Source organism: Cyclopterus lumpus, chromosome 19 (assembly GCF_009769545.1).
Source record: "Cyclopterus lumpus isolate fCycLum1 chromosome 19, fCycLum1.pri, whole genome shotgun sequence".
In the NCBI taxonomy this organism is placed as follows: domain Eukaryota; kingdom Metazoa; phylum Chordata; class Actinopteri; order Perciformes; family Cyclopteridae; genus Cyclopterus; species Cyclopterus lumpus.
In genome coordinates, this window is record NC_046984.1 from 777,348 (window position 1) to 800,861 (window position 23,514).

A 23,514-nucleotide genomic window follows, 5' to 3' on the forward strand; every position below is an offset into this window, starting at 1 on the left:
GCAGGCTGGTTTTATATCTACATAGAAAGAGCATTGGTTTGACTTCACAGTGTTGCCCCACACATTGGTATGGGATCCCAGTGCCTGCTGTGACCCTCCCTCCTCTCCTCTTTCTCTTCAAGAGATGCCAGCTAACGCCGGAGAAGAGAGGGAGAGGGCCTCTGTAACCAAAGTTGTGCCTCACATTACTGTGTCCCCAGGGTGTCCCGGCCTCCTCATCCCTAGGTTCCACAGACACTACGAACACCTGTCCCCCTCCCAGCTGCCTTACAACCACTCAGCCAATCACATCACCGAGAGCCACCTGGAGAATCTGCTGGGAAGTCCAATCGGCAGGGGAGGGGAGGTGGCTCTTCTTAAAATGGCTGCCGAGGACGGGGGGCAGGAAGATGAAGGAAACAGAGACGGCGAAGGGTACGGGAGCCCCCACAACCACCACCACCACCGACAGCCTCACCATCCCCAACAGGACAAACTTCTGACCAACAGAGATCTGATGGACACCCCTCTGTCACCCATCGGCACCAAGGTGTCCGCCGTCTCCGAGGTGCAGGGGATGGTCAGCATGACTTTCAGCGAGACGCCGTGGGAGACGATGGAGTGGCTGGACCTGACGCCGCCCAGCTCGGCCATGGCCTTCAGTATTGCTCCTCCCAGTGGGCCCAGCATATTCAACACAGAGTTCCTGGATGTCACAGACATTAACTTGAACTCTGCCATGGATCTTCACCTGGAACACTGGTGAAAGCAACATGCTAGCCATCAGCCGTCAATCACAAGACACCAGCTTCCAAGTAGCTGAGCGCTGCTGATATCAGCTATGGCCATGCCAAAGAACTATTGACTTCTCCATGAACAGCTTCAGTCCAAGTACCACAATGTGCCTCTTGTTATATTACAGTGGAATGTGACATTAAGTAGTCCATTGGCTGCATTCAAAGATTGACGGCTTTGTTGAACTACAGAATGATATATTGACTTATTCCCTCCACTTCAGAGAAATTAGGTTCCGGTGTCGCCATCTTACCCAGAATCCATTGGACCAGGATGCCAAATAAGAATGAGAGTGACGGCTTTCCTCGGTAATGGGTTAATGATTACATTGCTTTGTACCAACACGTCATGCAAAATCAATGTTACGCCACTTAGACTTGAAGACACATTTTGACGATCATTGTATATTTTCGGAGTCTATGTTTATATTACTGGAAAAAGAAGAAAAAAACAAAGGAATTACAAGTTGAATAGGATTGCTTGGTACGGCCATTTTGTAAATATCTCAACTTTCTGTACGGAGACAAGTCTGCATATTTTGTCAGTGGTGTGAGAGAAGACACAAACCACAAATGATGTAATCGGTTCATCAAATGATGTAAATATGTCAACATTATCTCACTGTGCACCTCTAGCTGAAAACACATTCGTCACAGTTTGCTTAAGCTTCCAATATGTGTGTGGAAACGGTTAACATTCCTTTGAAGGACCTTTTTTCTTTTTAACGAGTTTCTTTTCACTATTTGGCGTCTCGAACCCCAGAATGACATTAGGAGAGAAACCTTTGGTCTTATCGGTTTTAATTGGCAGACAAAATGTGCCTTATTTGCAGCAGCCTTTTATTACCTATTTTATACCAGTTTCCCCTTTAATAAAATGTATACGCTCACTGTATTTGCTATTCCCTGAAAGCTGTTGACAGATATTAATATAGATAAATCCAACATAAGTCAACATCAGTTTGTCAAACAAATGTTAAAAAATGAAATGAAAAATGTAACTGCATCTCTATTCGTTCATAAGAAGTAGCATTTTGTCCTTACAAATTCCACCCTTTCTATTCCCAGGCCACAGTTATTTATTTTGTGTTTTTATATTTATACTTTATCCTGTATTTATACTGACATTCCTTTCTCATAGATTGGGGCGCTTTGATTTAATGGGAAAACTCCAGTGCTGCCATTTTGACCAGGAACATTTCTGAGTCTATCAATTCTCTTAAAAATGTGATACAACGTGAAGGAACCACTTCCAGAAGCCGTGCTTTCTTAATTCACCTTTCTTTAAAGTGGACATTAGTCCCTTATTAGCACTTGTGAATAGGAAAATGTAATATATTCAGATCCTTACTGTGAACACTGCACATTAACACAGCATAACGTGTGGTGGAGCCAGCGTATACACACAGCAGTTCCACTGAAGAGAGGATTTCACCTCCGAGGTTGGTAGTTCTGGTCCGTAAATGTCCTTTGTGACATGTGAACACTTATAGGGAGGCTTATAACTTCTCATCTAACTATTGTGAAGAAAGCAAATACATAGACTTCCTAAATGATCAAACTTATACATTTCCAACCTATTTCTGTTGTCTGTAAACTTGGGTCTCACTGTGTGTTGTTAGACCAAATCTTGTTTTTTTCCTGTTACTTATGAAGTGTTGCACTTGTTAAAGGGTTTCTATGGTTACATGGAGGCTATGAATGACCATCTTGAATAAATGACAAAGCTGATATTCTTCACTTCATGTCTTCTTTAGTGAGAATATCGACTGGTTCATTTCATCATCCCATCTGACAAAGCGTCCATGTTGATGGCCACTGACTTGCTTTACTATTGTCAAAATAAAAACAGTATTTGTCTGCATCCCTGTATACAACAGAAAGAGAAGCAATAAACTTATCACAGCAAAATCATTTCTGCATTTCCTTTTTTATTCATGTCCAATTCACGAGAAGCACACAATACAGGTTTTCAATATTTTCCATGGGAAGTTTATTTGTAACCCTCGAAAGATACAATAGAATATTCATTGCCCTTAATATCATATAATCTAATATGAACATTCTATTAAATTGCAATTTACACAACATGTACCCTGGAGATTCATATCCACCAATGGTAAGTTAGCTTACTGGAGATGTATCCCATAATAAAGACTGTTTGCAGTAACGGACCGGTGGGTTTTCTCACCAGGATCCTCCACCCTGGTTGTAATGTCCTCCCGTATGCAACAGGTGTCTGTTTACCAATGAGCCAGAACACATCTGGATGATGGTGGCCATCTTCCAACATGACTGACATCTGTATGGCATAGAACTTTAAATCAAATGTAAAAGGAAACTGCAGCAAACTACACGCGAGAACCCTCAGGAGTACTAGTCAGCCTCTAAAAACGGGCACTGATGTCATCAGGATTATTCTTTTGGGTTTTGAAGCTTACCCCATATAAAAGGACAGAGAATCAGGATCAATTTTGACCTTTTGATTTTTAAAATTGGTCTCTTGCAAGACTCCCAACTGGATGAACGTCCTGCCGCAAAATGCTGGAGTGGCCCTTTAAGCACGGCAATTGCTTTAATGTAGTGATAAAGTGGGGAAAGCCAAACATAGCAATGTTGATCCAAACACATGTATTGTTTCACATCGAGCTAAAAGAATAACTATCGTAATACATCCATCTGACCACCATCAAGTCACTGTACACCTCTTGCCTCGCCGATGTTACATAGAATGACTTTATATTATTAGTATTTTCTAGGTTGAAAGAAAAGGCTGGCAATATTACATGTTCCATTTATGGGATGTCGACAAAAAAGAAAACATAAAAAACGTCATTGAAAGAATTCATTGTATTACAGTGGACCACCATCCAAACCAACAGTTTGGTTACGTTTCGACCTCTAACTTCCACTCCATCGTCTGCATCAGCCCCCCCGGTGAGGGAACATGTTCTAGGACACGGAGATGCATCCCTGGTGGAATATATTCTATCATCAGTGCAAGCCACATGCCGAGTCCAACGCAGTAACCGCGCTCCTCCTCTCCTGACAGCTGTGTGGTCGGTACAGAAGTGGACATGTCGTCACTTAGCAGCATTTAAAAGGAAACACGCGCCCGGACTTTCAAAAAGGTAGTCACTACTGTCTGCCTTTCTATGGCAGCATGGTGGATCTGTGATCAGTGGGGATGAGTAGTTTAACTGTACAGTGCTAAGGCAGGCTGACTCATGAGGACTCCTTCTCACACTCAGACCTCCTCACTGTCGAGCAGAACCGGCCAGGAACAGCAGATCAGATGCACCATATACTAAATACATACACACTAACTTTACATCCGGCAATGACGCCGTGAACTAACCCCATTTTGAGCACATTATGATGTTTGAGTGACAGCTAAACAACCGTTAATATGAAGGAGGAAATAACTCAACAGAAGGTTGTTCACTAGAACTGCAGTTCTAATGGTTTTACAGATATCATGATTTGTGTACTTTTCAGTCTATGTGTTAAATAGTTTTTTTACTGAGCATTGAGCAAATATAGTTGGATCCAGATGGACAGAAGCTGTCTTCAGCATTCCTGCTGTATTGGATAGTGAGAGCTGGGATGGCATGCAGCAAAGGGCTCGGGCTGGGATGGAACCCTGGCCTCTGCAGTAAGGTATCAGCCTTGATACGGGGAGGGTATGCTCCACCAGCTGGGTTTAGGGACTTCTCTTTGATGCTGAAACATGACGATGACACAAAAGGTACAAACTGTGGCCAACATCGGAATGTGAGGATAGTGTACAGGACACACTCACAGATTGCATATTCAAAAAGAAGTAAAGCCACGCCACCAAATCTATGAGCTCTCCAGAGAGAAACAATTTTGCATACTTAATTTACCATGAGATAAGGTGCCCACATCAAACCGTGTGTAAGGGAGGGGGGGGGGGGGAGAGACTGCAGGTCTATCAGCATACAGCTGTACATGTCAACAATTCAGAGGTGAACACACACACACACACTTATGCATACATACATACAGTCGACAATGGGTGGATATTTTTGTTCATATGTCATCAGTGTCACTATTCAACATTGTATTTGGTAGATTCTGTATGTGTGTGTACAGACAAACACACACACACACACGTGTATGTGTATGTATATGGTGTAGCTTTACTCTATGTGTTTGACATTGACTTGGTCTCATTGCACCGGGCAATGTGATCCACTTGCTTTGTTCTTTGGAACGTGTGAATAAACAGGTGATCCTACATAACTCTAAGATGTCAAGCATTGCATCACAAAGCTTAGTGTCCCATCCTCTGCATGTTGGGTGACCCCCCCAGCCTGACTCCATCAGTCCATGTACATCGGGGAGATGGGAGAGGTGGGGAACTGGTCCAGGATGCGGCACACGTAACTGGCAACGTCCACGGAACGCTCTTCATACATCAGAATGAAGGGACGTTTCTGGAGGAAGGACACAGTGAGATGACAACATTCCTGAAATCTGGAGGGCTAATTATGTGTTGAACGTGTTGCCAGGGAAATATGATACATAACTGGTGTATTTGACATGAACACAAATTATGGAGGTGGCAAGAAGATAGAAAAGCTAACATTTCATTATATAAATATATTCATCTTTGCTTAGAATTAAATCTGCATCGATTTAAACAAAATAAATATAAAGCTGACCTCTTTAATATTAGTCAGTCACATCGTTTGATCCATTGTTTACATGCACACAGTTTGTGCTGCTTTAAAGGTTTAAAAGTCAGCTTCATGAGTTTAGGAATTGAGGAATTGATTTCTTGGCCAAATGTAATTTAGCCACAGACACAGAAACCTGTTCAATAGCAAGTGACATGGGCACAGGGTGTCAGTAGTCTTCTTCAACTCAACCGTATGCATGGCATGAATACTGTGCTTCCTAACACACTCTGGAGTAAAAGGCTCATCGTCAGCCCATCACTGTGAACACCAACTACACAGCCGTGTGCTCTGGAACTGTAAAAACTAAAAGAGCAGTCCAAGAACTTACCAGAAGCTCTTTGTACTTTGGCCGCTTGGATTCATCCTTCGTAAGGCTGGACAGAGGGAAAGACAGAAGCAGTGCTCAGTGGCAGACCCCAGCACGGACCCGTAAAGACTGATGAGGACCATGAGATGTGGTGATGGTGCTTACCAGAGGTTAACAAAGTTGATGAACTTGGGGGAGAACTGCCTGTCCTCTGAGTTGCTGAGGTGGGGAGGTTCACCTTTCACCACCTGTGTCAGCTGATCAAAAACACTGTTCCACTTGGGGTAGGGGAAGCGTCCTGTGGCCAGCTCGTACTGAAAGCAAACAGACTGTGATGGACCTAACTAGTCAACTCGCTGGGAGCAAACTACATGTTACATTTCCTGTTGGAGCCTCACCAGGGTGATGCCCAAGCTCCACACGTCAGAGCGCACGTCGTAGCCTTGTCTGGAAGCGCTGGGGTCTATCCTTTCAGGCTGAAACACACCACACAAGGAAGCCCTCTGATACTGAGACACGTTCACCCAACCCACAGGACTGAGGTCAAAGGTCAGAGGTCAGGGCCAAAAACCTAAACCACTGTCTTGTTTTAGTCTAATTATTTTTTTGAAAAACACTAAAGATATCAAAAGTTTTGAATAGATACAAACACTAAATATAAAATAAGACTAATGGTCCCCCTTATTCATAAATGGAAATATATGAATTTAGCTAAGAAATATATTTTCCCCATTCTATTTTATTTAACACAACAAAAATATATATTTATTGATCATATAGAGGTTCAGTCACAGTAGTCTTGTTTTTGTCATGAAAAAGAATTATTAAGAATTAATTAAAGACAATTTAGGTTATTTTGAATGCTCACTGGCCTTTATTTAAATGATATTCCTTCATACTCAATGATGTAATGAAAGAGATTCATCAGTTCTGAGATCTGATAGTGCAGATGCTTACCGCCATGTAAGGCCTGCAGCCGGCATCTCTGGTCTTGGCTATGGAGTCCACCAGCTGACCACTGATGCCAAAATCACATAGCTTGATATTACCCATTCGGTCCATTAGAATGTTGGAAGGTTTGATGTCTAAAACGATAACAAGAATCAAAAGACACAGAATTCATCCAAATGCCAATATAATGCTTTGAATTTCCAATAGGCAATATTTAGTGCCAACATTAAATCTTTACTTTTATCCTTTTAATTTGGCTACTTAATATTGCGTACATATTGGATCAAAAATATGAGTTTACGGTGTGTACAAACAATTTAAGAAGAAGACTTACCTCTGTGAATTATTTTCAAGTTTTCTTTTAAGTGGTTCAGTGCTTTAACGGTCTGTTGAAGACAAAATCAAAACACATCACCTCTGCTTCCATGATATATGCATCACATAACATCCAAATGAAGAGAGGAACATGTGAATCGTCCACTCACCGCTAATGTTATTTTCCCTAATATTTCCTCTGGAATGACGTCGTCTAATGCACAATATACATATTTGTAGAATTTGTCTAATGAGGTAGCCATGAGTTCCATACAAATCCAACAGTCCCCCTGAAACAAAGACATGAGACAGGATTCTAGATCAGCACCGCCACATATCAAACACAGGCAACATCAAAAGCATGGAACATGAGGTGGTGTGTTCGAGACCTCTCTGAAGAGAGCGCCGTAGAACTGAACAATGTAGGGACAGTCACTACTCCTCATCACCACGTCCAGGTCCATCAGCAGCTGCTTCTGCTCCTTCTCATCCACAGTGGAGCGAATCCTCTGAGACACACAATTTACATTTACAGGAGTCCTTTATCACTCTCAGATGGGTGAAATGTCCTCTTCAAGACCAAATTGAGTGTTCAACTGATTCACTGCTAAACTGACTATCAGCAGGTCACCTTGACAGCCATGATCTGTCCCGTGGGTTTGTGGACCATCTTGTTGACGGAGCCATACGCCCCGCGGCCGATCTCCCCGAGGTCTCTCAGGTCCTCTGCCGTGAAGTCACAGTGCTGCTCCGGAGAGATCTTCAGCTTTCCCGACGACTCGATGCTGTGTGTGCGCAGACGCTCTCTGGAGGACGGCGGGGGAGGAGGAGAAAGAGCCAATAGAGGAACAGGCATTATATATGGATGTGGGTATGATCAATATTTAAAGACTCTGAATGTGAAACATTTAAAAGTTCTTTGTAATTTGAGCCTTCCTAAAAGGATTGGACTCTGTAAAGGGAGTAGAATTTATGAAAATGATCATCAATCATCCTTTTCACATTTTAAAACGCATTTTACTGGAGAGATATCTATCTATCTCATATATATATATATATATATATATATCTATATATATATAGATATATATATATAAAAAATGTAATTCCTTATTGGAGGCGGTAGGAATTGTATAACTCTAAAATAAGGAATAGTCATCATTCTCCCACATTTGAGAAGACTTACTTGTTCACTGGCCAACATGTAATGTCTAAAAGAAAGCAGTTCCCATCACCAGCGGTCTCTACTCACATGTGAGGGTTCTGGAAGGAGGGAGCCGTCGGATGGAGCGGCAGCCTGGAGGCTGGTTTCACTGGAGGGTTGGCGAAGTTCAGCTTCAAGGCTTTACGTTTACCTGGCGGGACAAAGAGAGACACCGATCCACATTCACACCACACTGTGCTGGTGCACACAGTGGGATCTCACCTTGGTAACCTCCATCTCTACACACGTGAGATAAACCTTTCCATGTGCACAATAAGCAGTACTAAGAAACCCATGCCACCAAATGTTCATAGGACCCCGGTAGCAGCACGTTACTGTGCTTTGCACAGTTAAACCTGGCTACGAGGTCTGTTGAGGTTGGTGACCTTGTCAGGATCAGAGGAAGCACAAAATGCATTTGAAACAGCAGTTCCCAGCACTGCAGCAGGTCCTTCAGCTTGCCTTTTCATCCAAACAGAACCTTTATTCAGGTGCTGTGGCTGCAAAACACCCTTGCTAGCAGGGCACTGCGGTTGGAAACTCCTTTTCAAAACCTCAACAGTTCCCTCAAAATATCAAAGTCTCACTTCGAGAGCACTCCCAATATGGGATACCATGCATCCCAATATGCACTTCCAGGTGGAAGTGCATATTGGGATGCATGGTAAGAAAGTAACTGGTTATTACACCCGCAGGTATGCAAAGTGCAAGTACCGAGTTGTCTTTGCTGTGCCCTGTTCGTCCAGCAACGGCGTGCAAACAGACTCCTTTACCTTCAAGGCCTGGTGGAAATTAATCTCTCCTGTGAACAGTGAACAGATTCCCCAACTACCAGAGCATTCACAGTGGAACGAGGAAGTGTGTTGTTAATGCTAGCCCAATGGCAGAATGTATTCAAATGACTATCTGATTGCTCTGAAGTTATCACTTTGACATGAAAAAGAAGTGACCTAGTGAGAAGTGCGAATACCTGTTTCATTCTGACATCTCCAGCAGGTATTGGTTTCTGTAGGGTTGAGATAAAACAGTAGTCAGAAATACAATGGAGGAGCCTTCCTAGCATCACCACATCCATTATCGGACAGAACCTCGTCAGCCACACAGCCCACTGAGTGTAAACCGGTGTGCTACGATACTGGACTCATTGGATACCACCCAGCGAGACAGACAGACAGACAGACAGACACACACACACACGTAGATATGTAATAGGTGGACTTTATCGCCATACAGGCCCGGTTGTGGTTTAGATGGACTACCCTTTCCTGAGGTCCCACAGCTTTGGGAGTTAGGTTAAAACACTTCAAAAAATCTGAAGAAAATTCAGCTCAATTTAGATACTAGATAAAACCTACACAACTTCATACACAGCAACCTAATTATATTGTGGTACAAACAGACATTTCTATTTTGACAAAAGTGTGACTTATAAAGGACCAAAAAAACACTGTTGGGTCTTTAAAGGGGCAATGATCCCGCCCTCCTCATTAACAAATACACACACCTGACAGGACACAGCATTACTGGAACAGTCAATTTAATATCAAAATGTATCTTATTGGATGACCAAATTGGAGGCAAGTTGTCCCCATCCAGAGTGTGCAGAGAGAATCAGCGAGTGCCTGAACAACCTGGCTTCAATCTCTGGCTTTCATTAACATGAAAAACGCAACAAAAATCTGCAGCGCTTTGTCATTCAGTCAAGTTTATTATTGTGAAACTCAGGCCACAAGGAATCAGACTATAGTGGTTTTGTAAACAATACTTGTTTAACATACAAGCAACCAGACTATAGTAGTTTTGTAAACAAAGAGTGAGAAAGAGACAGAGAGGAGAAAAGTAATGTTCATATGTTCTCTTTTGCATTATGTATGTTCTACCCATCGCTCTGGCTCTCTCTGTCTTTATGTCTCTGTCTCCCCGCTGTCTTTAGGTCTCGCTGTCTCCTCTGTCTTTGTGTCTCAAAGACAGAGGAGACAGAGAGACAACGAGGAGACAGAGAAAGACACAAAGACAGAATAGACAGAGAGGAGACATAAAGAGAGGAGACCGTGAGACAGCGAGGAGACAGAGAAAGACACAAAGACAGAGGAGACAAAGACATAAAGTCAGAGGAGACAGAGAGACATAAAGACAGAGAGGAGACAGAGACATAAAGACAGAGACATAAAGACAGAGAGGAGACAGAGACATAAAGACAGAGAGGAGACAGAGACATAAATACAGAGAGGAGACAGAGAGACATAAAGACAGAGAGGAGACAGAGACATAAAGACAGAGAGGAGACAGAGACATAAATACAGAGAGGAGACAGAGAGACATAAAGACAGAGAGGAGACAGAGACATAAAGACAGAGAGGAGACAAAGACATAAAGTCAGAGGAGACAGAGAGACATAAAGACAGAGGAGACAGAGACATAAAGACAGAGACATAAAGACAGAGAGGAGACAGAGACATAAAGACAGAGACATAAAGACAGAGAGGAGACAGAGACATAAAGACAGAGAGGAGACAGAGACATAAATACAGAGAGGAGACAGAGAGACATAAAGACAGAGAGGAGACAGAGACATAAAGACAGAGAGGAGACAGAGACATAAATACAGAGAGGAGACAGAGAGACATAAAGACAGAGAGGAGACAGAGACATAAAGACAGAGAGGAGACAGAGACATAAATACAGAGAGGAGACAGAGAGACATAAAGACAGAGGAGACAGAGACATAAAGACAGAGAGGAGACAGAGAGACATAAAGACAGAGGAGACAGAGACATAAAGACAGAGAGGAGACAGAGACATAAAGACAGAGGAGACAGAGACATAAAGACAGAGGAGACAGAGACATAAAGACAGAGAGGAGACAGAGACATAAAGACAGAGAGGAGACAGAGACATAAAGACAGAGGAGACAGAGACATAAAGACAGAGGAGACAGAGACATAAAGACAGAGGAGACAGAGAGACATAAAGACAGAGGAGACAGAGACATAAAGACAGAGAGGAGACAGAGAGACATAAAGACAGAGAGACATAAAGACAGAGGAGACAGAGACATAAAGACAGAGGAGACAGAGAGACATAAAGACAGAGGAGACAGAGACATAAAGACAGAGGAGACAGAGAGACATAAAGACAGAGGAGACAGAGACATAAAGACAGAGAGGAGACAGAGAGACATAAAGACAGAGAGACATAAAGACAGAGAGGAGACAGAGAGACATAAAGACAGAGGAGACAGAGACATAAAGACAGAGAGGAGACAGAGACATAAAGACAGAGGAGACAGAGAGACATAAAGACAGAGGAGACAGAGACATAAAGACAGAGAGGAGACAGAGAGACATAAAGACAGAGGAGACAGAGACATAAAGACAGAGAGGAGACAGAGACATAAATACAGAGAGGAGACAGAGACATAAAGACAGAGAGGAGACAGAGACATGGAGACAGAGGAGACAGAGAGACATAAAGACAGAGACATAAAGACAGAGGAGACAGAGACATAAAGACAGAGAGGAGACAGAGAGACATAAAGACAGAGAGGAGACAGAGACATAAAGACAGAGAGGAGACAGAGACATGGAGACAGAGGAGACAGAGAGACATAAAGACAGAGACATAAAGACAGAGGAGACAGAGACATAAAGACAGAGAGGAGACAGAGAGACATAAAGACAGAGAGGAGACAGAGACATAAAGACAGAGAGGAGACAGAGACATGGAGACAGAGGAGACAGAGAGACATAAAGACAGAGAGGAGACAGAGAGACATAAAGACAGAGACATAAAGACAGAGGAGACAGAGACATAAAGACAGAGAGGAGACAGAGACATAAAGACAGAGAGGAGACAGAGACATAAAGACAGAGGAGACAGAGACATAAAGACAGAGGAGACAGAGACATAAAGACAGAGGAGACAGAGACATAAAGACAGAGAGGAGACAGAGAGACAGAGCGAGAGCGATGGGTAGAACATACATAATGCAAAAGAACATATGAACATTACTTTCCTGCCAAAAAAATAAAAACAAACAAATGTTTGTTTACAGCTTCTGTGACTGTCTTTTTTTCAGCTATTCCCCGATTCCGGACGAAGTCTCTGACATTTTGCACAGTTCTTCGTTCCAAGACTGGTCCTTCCACCAACTTGCAGAGATAGCATTCGTTCTTGGTGGCCAGGTGACCTCTACGAATGTGGCATTTGAAGTGCCGCATTACCGCTGCAACCTCAGCTTTGGACCACGCTTTCTTTGTCCCTCTTCTGGAACCAGCATCTTTTCCTGGGAGATATACAAAGTAGACAAAACCGATCACACAAAATGTATTGGCAAAATTCTTATTTTGCCTTTTCTTTCTTCTATACCTTGCATCAATGCATTTTGTGACTAATTTAAGTACTTTAAAAACCATCAAACTTGGCTTACCTTCAGAGAGAGGGGCAGTCTCATTTACTGTGGACGACACTGATGGAACTGTTCCTGCTAAAGACAAAATTTCACAATACTTTATTTTCAAATTGAATTTAAAGTACATTTGGTCAACAGCGACAACTATAAAGTGAGGGAACCTACCTGAATCTTCAAAGTCATGGACCTGCTTGGTGATTGTAGAGTCGGATGCAGCATCTACAGGCTCGCTAGTTCCACACTCTGATGCTCTGCCTGCTGTGCGACCGTCTTCGGATTCGCTCCCACTGTCCTTGTCTTCGGCGCCGCTAAATGCAATTTCAGCTGAAAATAGTATTAGTAGTACTCGCATGAATAGCTGGCAATAAAAACAAATCAAAGTTGGAACTATTTCTGCTTGTTATATAGTAGCATTATTTCAGGCCACACTTCTGTAATTGGCTACACAGTGTAAACTAAAGAGCTTCTTGGATGAGGGCAAACTTTAAGAATCTAAAGCCAAGGAATGCAATGGCTTTATGAAACAAATTTTAAGAGCAAAAACAGTAAAGCATTAAACCATAACAGATCTGGTAAGTGCCAATGAGGCAAACTAAAACACCTTTAAGTAATCAGAATGATATCCCACTCTTTAAATACATCAAGTTCATTATAACACATGTTTACACATCCTACAATTTTGAGAAATAGTAGATATATTAGCCTATGCTGTGAATGAAGGATTATTTGTCATACGCGTTTCATTATAGAATAGTTTGTACATTAGAACACAGCAAAAACCGGCCTAATACCCTAAGAGAAACTCTGTACCAATTCACTAAATATATCACCTCTGCATTCATAGCTAACCCACTTGGAGGATACAGGTCCCACATATTGAACACACTTGTCCAAGGAGTAAATTGTTGTGCAAACCAGGTAATGCTTTTGATACTAAAAAAAAAAAAAGTATAATTTAGTTAAACCGACATACAGATCACATGCAGGTTGTGCAAATATTCTTTAAAACACATGTGTGCTTGAAACACTCACACAATACTGACTTACACTTAGGAAAGCATTTAATGAGATAGCTTGTCCCTATAAAACAAATTACACACAGGCAGCTGCACACACACTACCAACATATTGGTAGATTTAGACAACGTCTCATGTCCTCATATAACACTGTCCCTAAACACCACACGGCGTTTACACACACACACACAGTAGATTTATAGAATGTCGATTCTGACTTTAATTCTGAATGTCTAATGTCCTTATATACACCACTGTCCTTATTTACACCATATGATGCAACTACACACACACACATCAATGAAACATGATTTCATGTTTTTTCACACGTAATGTAATTAAACTTAAGTTTAGACTTAGTTTACCTTTTCAACCCTGTTAAGGGGACCAAGTTGTGGACATGTTTCATTCAGGCTATCCACAGAAGTCTCAATCTCGTCAGTTTCGTCACTCTGAGCCAACTCAATCAGCTCACTGAAGTGAGAGCGAACACCTATTGCCGATGCCTTTGCCAGTGTAAAACTACATTTGCTGTTTTATTTTTTTTTTGTTGGCAACACCACATCCACCGCGTTTGATGAAACCTGAAGCTTTTATAACTACGGTCTTTTGATTGTTCTGACACATTCTAAACTGATCTGATTAAGCAGAAACACATACGGGCTGTGGTATTATAAATATTTAAGGTTCTCCGCTCGGACTACGTCAGTGCTCAGGCCCTAATAATAAATAGACATTTTCATTATTTACAATATGGTTAGTCATTCCACCAACGTTAATCACGGAGTTCCACAAGGTTCTGTGCTTGGACAAATTTTATTTACCTTATATATGTTTCCTTTGGGCAACATTATCAGGAAACACTCCATAAACTTTCATTGCTATGCAGATGATACTCAATTATATCTATCGATCAAACCAGAGGAGACCAACCATCTCGCTAAAATTCAAGAATGTCTTAAAGACATAAAAACATGGATGACCTGCAACTTCCTGATGTTAAACTCAGACAAAACTGAAGTTATTTTACTGGGCCCTGAACACCTCAGAGATCAATTATCTGGTGATGTGGTTTCTGTAGATGGCATTGCCCTGGCATCCAACACCACTGTAAAGAATCTTGGCGTTATCTTTGATCGGGACTTGTCCTTTAACTCCACGTTAAGTAAATCTCAAGGATTACATTTTTTCATCTACGTAACATTTAAAAAAAATCAGGCACATCTTGTCCCAAAAAGATGCAGAAAAGCTGGTTCACGCATTTGTTACTTCCAGACTAGATTACTGCAACTCCTTATTATCAGGCTGCTCTAATAAGTCTCTTAAGTCCCTCCAGTTGATCCAGAATGCTGCAGCTTGTGTACTCACAAAAACTAAGAAAAGAGATCACATTACTCCTGTATTAGATGCTCTGCACTGGCTCCCTGTAAAATCAAGAATCACATTTAAAATTCTTCTCCTCACATACAAAGCCTTGATTGGTGATGCACCATCATATCTTAAGGAGCTTGTAGTACCATATTGCCCCACTAGAGAACAGCGCTCACTAAATGCGGGGCTACTTGTGGTTCCTAGAGTCCTAAAAAGTAGGATGTGAGCCAGAGCCTTCAGTTATCAAGCTCCTCTTTTATGGAACCAGCTTCCACTTTCAGTCCGGGGGGCAGACACAGTCACCTCATTTAAGAATAGACTTAAGACTTTCCTGTTTGATAGTGCTTATAGTTAGGGCTGAATCAGGTTTGCCCTGGTCCAGCCCCTTGATATGCTGCTATAGGCTTATAGGCTGCTGGGGGATGTTTTAGGATACACTGAGCACCTATCTCTTCTTCTCTCTCTCCTTATGGATGAATTTACATCTCTCCATTGCACCTTATTAACTCTGCTTCCTCCCCGGAGTCGTTTTGACTTCACGTCTCATAGGGTCCATTGGACCTGGAGGTGTCTGATGCCCGGTGAGCCGGCCTCCCGCGTTGGCCCTGCTGATGTGCCCCGCCCCCCCTCCTCTCTACCTCCTTCTGTTTCATGGATTGGAGTTCCATTCATACATTGTCATATTCATGTAATGTGTTTATGTAACTTTGTAAATGCTGTTCATTCTGTACACATGACATATATTACATCTGTCCATCCGGGGAGAGGGATCCTCCTCTGTTGCTCTCCTGAAGGTTTCTTCCCTTTTTTTGGGGAGTTTTTCCTGATCCGATGTGAGGTCCTGGGACAGGGATGTCGTATGTGTACAGATTGTAAAGCCCTCTGAGGCAAATTTGTAATTTGTGATATTGGGCTATACAAAATAAACTGAATTGAATTCATGAACCAACTTCCTCCCTCAAGGACTCGTTTGCGCTGCTTAGCCATGAGTCTTTTCTGCCTCTACCTCCTGGGTGTCACGATACTGACATTATAACTCGATACGATACCTGCCATAAATACCATGATGCCTGATACCACGATACCGGTATATTTATCTACGCCCACTGACGGACAGTGAAGGAAAGCCCACTGACACAGAGACGGTGAAGCAAAGCCCACTGACACACAGTGACAGAATAGCCCACTGACGTACAGACGGTGAAGCAAAGCCCACTGACACAGTGAAGGAAAGCCCACTGAAATGCATACAGTGAAGGAAAGCCCACTGACGTACAGACAGTGAAGGAAAGCCCACTGAAATAGAGACAATGAAGGAAAGCCCACTGACATACAGACAGTGAAGGAAAGCCCACTGAAATAGAGACAATGAAGGAAAGCCCACTGACATACAGACAGCGAAGAATAGCCCACTGACATACAGTGAAGGAAAGCCCACTGACATACAGTGAAGGAAAGCCCACTGACATACAGTGAAGGAAAGCCCACTGATATACAGACAGTGAAAGAAAGCCCACTGACATACAGACAGTGAAGGAAGGCCCACTGATATACAGACAGTGAAGGAAAGCCCACTGAAATAGAGACAATGAAGGAAAGCCCACTGACGTACAGACAGTGAAGGAAAGCCCACTGACATACAGACAGCGAAGAATAGCCCACTGACATACAGTGAAGGAAAGCCCACTGACATACAGTGAAGGAAAGCCCACTGACATACAGTGAAGGAAAGCCCACTGACATACAGTGAAGGAAAGCCCACTGACATACCGTGAAGGAAAGCCCACTGATATACAGACAGTGAAAGAAAGCCCACTGACATACAGACAGTGAAGGAAGGCCCACTGATATACAGACAGTGAAGGAAAGCCCACTGATATACAGACAGTGAAAGAAAGCCCACTGACATCCAGACAGTGAAGGAAAGCCCACTTAAATACAGACAGTGAAGGAAAGCCCACTGACATACAGACAATGAAGGAAAGCCCACTGACATACAGACAGTGAAGGAAAGCCCACTGACATCCAGACAGTAAAGGAAAGCCCACTGAAATACAGACAGTGAAGGAAAGCCCACTGACATACAGACAATGAAGGAAAGCCCACTGAAATAGAGACAAAAGAAAGCCCACTGAAATAGAGACATTAGAAACATAACGCACACCCCCAGCTCACCCATATACAGCCTAACACAAGTAGCCTTAGCCTAGTTTGACGACAAGTATATGATCATGAGGTCACAATGCACACAAGTGGACTAAATGAAACACAATTGATGCAAAATGGCTACATGCTGGTGGATTGTGAGCCAATTCTTTTTATTTTTAGCTATGGAAAAATTATTATACCATGAATTAAGATAAAATATGAACTCTACAATTGCTCATACTTATGGAAGGAACTATGTAGTCATCTGGTCAGATACGGACAAAAGGCCTACATAGCCGTGTATAATCAATGCTATGATGGCACCATGTAGTTTTCATTAATATCTTGCTGTAGGTTAATACTAATATTAATGCCATTTGTTAAGTGTTCAAAAAGCTGGGCAGGAGCAAGCTGGTAAAAAGGGAACCATACAGATGTTTTATGTATTACTATTATAGATAAATATATATAACAGTATCGTATTTGTGGTAGCGTTTTTGTGAGGGCGGCTGAGGTTGAGCAGTCGAATATGGATACAATCTGACCGGTACCCACATGGATTAAAAGCTATCGTATGGAAGCATTTTCCTCCAACCAACTCGGAAAGGGCAAAGCAAATCATAACTTTTGAGCTATGTTCAACACGTTGGAACCGAAATATAACGTTCATCTCAACATTTTGACAGACACAAGCGATACTCTGCAACCACACGTAAGCAGAAGTTGAAGTCAAGGAATCACAGAGGAAAGCGGGTAGGATGGTTGCAACAAACTATGCGTGACATCCATTTTCACAGAATATTGTGTCACCGCAAACATGCACTTTATCGATGTACGTATAGTTTTTGTCTTAACTGTTCCAGAAAGCGTTATTTGAGAGCTGAATGCTCATTGCCTATAACAAAAGGGATTTGTTATAAAAGAAATCGTCATTAATATTTTGTGAATAACGGCAGCTTTTTATGCCAAATGATTCAGAACATGCTGAATTCTATGTTTTTACTGCGAGGATGCTGCTACAGGCCCGATTTTATTGTTGGTTCTCTTTGCAAAGCTTGGAAATGTAACCCTCCATTTGACACATCTCTTCTATTTGTTACCAATATTGAATAAAAAATTTAAAAAAACATTAAATAATTATAAATCATCAGATAGCCAGTGAGAAACAAATAAATCATGTATAGAAAAATGTTGATGCATAAAGAGGAATCGATAATCGTGTCATAACAGCATTGTAGCCCTCTGAATCGGAATTGAAAGGAGCATAGGGATTTACACCTGTAATATGTAGCTTAAAACTTTTTAAAAACATAACACTACTAATATGACTTACCTTTCCATATCTTTTGAGCAGACTAGTTGATGCACCTGGAGACCTCTTTTCCTGTCGCTGACTTGTTGACATCTTTTGAGTACTCTTATAAGGCTCGGATGTGGGTGGACCCTCCGAAGACTTTCGTTCAGATTTCTGAAGATATTAACAATAAACATCAAACCAACTAGATCAAGTATAAACTGAATATTCAATACAGCAGAAACTTTGATATTTGTATGTAGCAGCATTTATTTTTTTACCCCATCAACCAACAATGTCAATAACCGTTTTAATATTGTAAAAGATCATTGTAAAATCAAAGCTACTTGGACATCATTAAGCATTATTCATGTATGTGACATATTATATGGTAAGAGCATTTCCTTTAGGATAACTTTCATTTTCACAAAGTAACATTACTACCTTGCATCTCCACGGCAACTCCGAGTCACCATAATTATCGGTGAGCTCTCCTTGACTGATGTCTCGTGCTACAAACAAACACAGATGGAGCTTCCCTTGGATGGTCAGGTACTTCATCTTGGCATTGGGATTTACATTGTTATTTACAAGCCTTCCAAGCGACCCATCCTCTTTTGCTGCATCAATACTACAAAAACAAAGATATTAGTTTCATAACAGTAAATATATAAAATAAAAGGTAATGTGTCATTTAATTTTGTTTAGAGTAAGCATTGACATATTACGCACCACCATAGTTTTCCATTAAAATGGAACTTGAAAATGAACACCTTAAGGCAGTCGTGGTAAAGTCTCCGTCTCCTCTCACATTCTTGCTGGCTTATTAGTTTACCTACATATTCTAACAGAAATTCTCCTTTTTCAAATGGAGCAGAGGTGAAGATGCCACGACCTATTTCATACACACACAGAAAAAAGTTTATGTGCACGGACATATGTGCACCTCCCAGGACTGTGCGTATGTTCCCCAACCAAAAACCCTGGTTTAACAGAGAAATAAAACTGAAAATCAGAACACGGCGGGAGGCCTTCAAGTCAGGAGATCAAGTGGAGTATAAGAGAGTCCTGGTACGAGCTGCAGAAATCCATCAGAGCAGCGAAAAGAGCTCACTCCCAAAAACTTGAGAGCCACTACCTCAGCAGTTTGTGGCAGGGAATCAAGTCTGTCACAAACTACAGGAGAACCACAACAACCACACGCCCGGGCAAACTGATCGAGAAGCTGACAGACCTTGGTGTCCCAATTCCCACCTGCAACTGAATCCTGGACTTCCTGACAGAAATAATCAGAGAGTCACTCCACCCAGCTCACTCCCTGCAAATAATGCTTGGACAACCTGAGACATAGCAGAGCGGACAGCATCATCACCCATAGAACACGCTTCTTCCCGGCCAGTCAGACTGATAGCAACTATATAATTTAAAACTGTACACATTAGCACCTCTCTTGTCCTTGTACATAGTAGTACCCTTTTGTATAGTGTTTTCTTTTATATTTTTCCTTTTTTCTTATAATGTTATTTCTGAAACGTTGACTCTGAGAGCCCTGCATAAGAGTTCCAATGTGTCTGGACTGTTGGTCCAGGCACAAATGACAAATAAAAATCTTGAATCTTATTCATACTTTAATCATGATTACAAAATCAGAACATTCAACTTACCTTTGAAGGAATTGATGTATTTGATATCGAGTCCCACCTTGTCCCCTCCAGTATCAATGTCAAGTTTGGCATCATCATTCGGATTAAGGCGTCTTCGACAATGCATTTTTTGTTTGCTGAAATTACCAAAGAAGATGGTTGTCAGGATTATTATCTTCATTTATAGAACATGCATGATCAGAAAACACATTATAGAATATACAAATACGCACACACATATATATATATATATATATATATATATATATATATATATATATATATATATATACACACACATCACAGGTCCGCGAGCAGGAACTCAAATCTCCGAAACAGTCGGCGCATATTTTTTGCTGACTGAATCTCGACAAACCGACCACAGATTTGATGCTTAAACTAATAAGTTCTCGCCTGAAAACATCCTAAAATTACAGTATTATTTAGAAAAGGTGTAAGAGTATTTCCTCCTCCGCCATTGTCGCGAAATGCATTGTGGTCCAAAGTACGCACAAGTCTCCTCTGATGCATCCCCGGTGAAATGGGGATCAAGTCACAAAAGTGGACTTTTGAATTGGAACAGTACTTGGGCCGCGACTGATGACGTTTCACGAATCCACAAGTACGGACAAGAACGCATATTGAGAAACGGCCAGTGTGTTCGCTAGCTAGCTACGTTCGCAAACGAGCGCTAACGTTAGCTAGCGCTCGTGTTCGCTAACACATATATGGCTCGACACTGGCCTTGAAAAGCATAAAGCATGCAATCATCGCTCACCTCACAGTCTCATCCGAATCACCTGTAGTTAGCTCTGTTTCATACTTACAAATATAAATGCCTTACCTGGTGGGGTCTAATCCTCCATGAGTATATTATATGCCTGTCTCTTTAAGGAGCTGACGCACCTTGCACTTGATGTCCGTATGTCCCTCCGACGTCACTCCCCCGCGGGAAAAAACAGCCAATCACAAGGCAGGCCGCCAAATTTTAACCGTGTGTATCAAAATGTGTATGAAACTGCACCAGCATGGTCAAGACGATATGTGGCGCTGTTCTATACACTGGGATACACAGAAATCAGGTCAGGTGGTAAAAAAGGACTTTCTCCAAAAAAAAAAGAGGGTATGTTAATAAGACGCTTACACTCTTTGGTTTATGAGGACCTCGGCATGGTCCGGCTATACCACATAGGTTCTCAGAATGCTGGTGTGTAATCAGGTGAAAAGTCCAACCCCCCCCCCCCCCCCCCACTATACTGGACTCACACACACACACACACACACACACACACACACACACACACACACACACACACACACACACACACACACACACACACACACACACACACACACACACACACACACACACACACACACACACACACACACACACACACACACACACACACACACACACACACACACACACACACACACACACACACACACACACACACACACACACACACACACACACACACACACACACACACACACACACACACACACACACACACCTTTTAAACCCGTTAACAAACGGCCGACATGTTGTTTGTTGTGGACATGTTTGTTGTGGACAGCAGCAGTGGTTATTTCATGTATTCACGGTGTCTGACGAAACGTCGACCGAAATAATGTTCACAACTTCCTAAACCAGAAGGACCTCCGTGTCAGACCACGGAAGCAAATTCATCAACAACGTTTAACAAGAGATGCATATAATTATTATATCCAACTCAAACTGTATTATGTACATTATGTCTTTGGAGACGGCGATACAAACAGTGGCCTGGCGGAGGACAGGGAACCACTCAAGTAACGTTAGAGGCCTTGGTGGGAACGTTACTTGGAAGTTAGCAGCCGGGTGCTAAATATATCGGGGAACTACACGTTCAATGAATGCATCTTTACGATGTCACACATACAAGATGGAGGTGTCATCTTCTTGGAGAACCGTGTGGGCCTTAAGTGAAGACACTTATTTTGGTACATAAAGGTCTCTCGGGTCTGCAGAAAAACAACACTGCTAAACCGATAGCCGTGTACTTTTAGACTCAAGCTAAGCAAGTCAAGCGTTAGCGGAAACTGCGTCATTCAGCCTTCGAAATAAAAGCGTCACATTTGACGCTATAGCTGTGATAACTCACACTGCTGTGTCCAACACTGAATACAACCAAACAGAAACGCTTTAATAATACCACGCCATGTGTATAGGGTGTTAATATTAACATATTTAGGTTCGCTATGAATATTATGTCAAAACCAACTGAAATGTGAAACACTAATGCCTGCACAATAATTAGTACTATCTAGTTGTATCAACAGCATGCCACCGTTTTATTGAAGATAAGTGACGAGTGACCGAACATAGACGTTCGGTTGTCCACAGTAGCCCGCTACATTTTCTAATAAAAATATAAAATTGCCAGCTCAGTTTATAACACTTTATATAATTAATTATAATTCATAAAACATTTAGATGGCGTGTTCACATTCCTCAACATAAATTAAATATGTAATATGTTATCTCAACGCGGATCTTATTTTGAAGATTTAGACGGGGAAACTACCCTCTTTCTGTCTCAATTGACTGTGGCTTTTTTCTGTTTCTGGAACGCTACAAGCTACCTCTTCCTACTAACTCCATAGTCTTCAGTAAGAAAAGAAAAGCGGTGAAAATATGGCCATGGCCGCCTACCTTGCATGCTGCTGCTGTGTGTCTGCTGGTGGAAATGGTACAACGCGGATCCTGCAATGTTGCTGTTGTGGCTGGAGCTTGTGGAGTTGCTTTCAGGACTGGGAGTCGCCATTGTTGTGTTGGATTCCGGAGCAGCGTTTCGGCTGCAATGCAGAGTGAAACTTACTGTCTGTCTCCGGACGGGACACTGCGCCACATGAACGCAGCAGCGCACGGTGGCCACGTCTGTGCTGCAGTTGCATTCAAGAGCCGTGGGAAATACAGCTATCGTGACTTAACAAAGCAATGGTTGGCACATTGTTATCACTTATGCAAATCATATCTCCACGTCCCGTGTTGTCTGTTCTTTATATTCCCACTTTCAACCAAATAGTGAACACAAAAGAGTGCGTGCTCCTTTAATTGTCACATTGTTAGCGTGTATCTGCAGCACGTTGCCCCTCCTGATCCTGATTCACTATGTATGTGTTGAGTCACACAGATGAGTACATTAGTGTTTTATGTGTTATTCTCATGATCTCAGCGTGGCATTCTTGTCACTATTATATTTATCAAGGAAGCATATAGCTTATTGACCTTTGACAATGTTAAAAATAGCCTTAACTCAAGGTCCTCTTACTAGTTAAGTTAAGTTAAATCAGAGATCTCGACCACATCTCATGTTCTTCATCAG

At 42.0% G+C, this 23,514-nt stretch overlaps 2 protein-coding genes across 4 annotated transcripts in view; one reads left to right on the forward strand and one right to left on the reverse strand.

Moving 5' to 3' along the window:
• The window catches only part of myocd (myocardin), a 157,351-nt gene extending 154,664 nt beyond the window's left edge, over positions 1 to 2,687 (forward strand). For 2 of the 3 annotated variants that reach the window (XM_034559491.1, XM_034559492.1), the window contains one exon: positions 201 to 2,687. In XM_034559491.1, coding sequence (XP_034415382.1) covers positions 201 to 745 — 545 coding nt within the window. In that variant the 3' untranslated portion in view covers positions 746 to 2,687. Of the gene's footprint in view, positions 1 to 122 lie in introns of all 3 variants that reach the window. The other variant, XM_034559490.1, reaches the window with a different exon arrangement.
• Positions 2,685 to 23,026, reverse strand: LOC117749226 (dual specificity mitogen-activated protein kinase kinase 4-like). The gene is made up of 12 exons (XM_034559493.1): positions 22,842 to 23,026; positions 9,227 to 9,262; positions 8,305 to 8,407; positions 7,684 to 7,858; positions 7,442 to 7,561; positions 7,223 to 7,342; positions 7,072 to 7,123; positions 6,744 to 6,871; positions 6,185 to 6,262; positions 5,952 to 6,100; positions 5,808 to 5,853; positions 2,685 to 5,233 (listed from the first exon to the last, which is right to left on the reverse strand). The coding sequence occupies exons 1-12, from the start codon at positions 22,951 to 22,953 to the stop codon at positions 5,120 to 5,122; spliced, it is 1,233 nt and encodes a 410-aa protein (XP_034415384.1). The 5' UTR covers positions 22,954 to 23,026; the 3' UTR covers positions 2,685 to 5,119.
• Between the last annotated feature and the right edge of the window lie 488 nt (positions 23,027 to 23,514).

What these genes read in the sequence shown, in the direction of transcription:
- LOC117749226 (XM_034559493.1), bottom strand. Translation starts at nt 22,953, where the DNA reads ATGGCGACTCCCAGTCCTGAAAGCAACTCCACAAGCTCCAGCCACAAC. An exon ending in CTTGAAAATAATTCACAGAG is followed by an intron (nt 6,872 to 7,071) that starts GTAAGTCTTCTT and finishes TTATCGTTTTAG; the next exon opens with ACATCAAACCTTCCAACATT. An exon ending in ATCAACTTTGTTAACCTCTG is followed by an intron (nt 5,854 to 5,951) that starts GTAAGCACCATC and finishes CCCTCTGTCCAG; the next exon opens with CCTTACGAAGGATGAATCCA.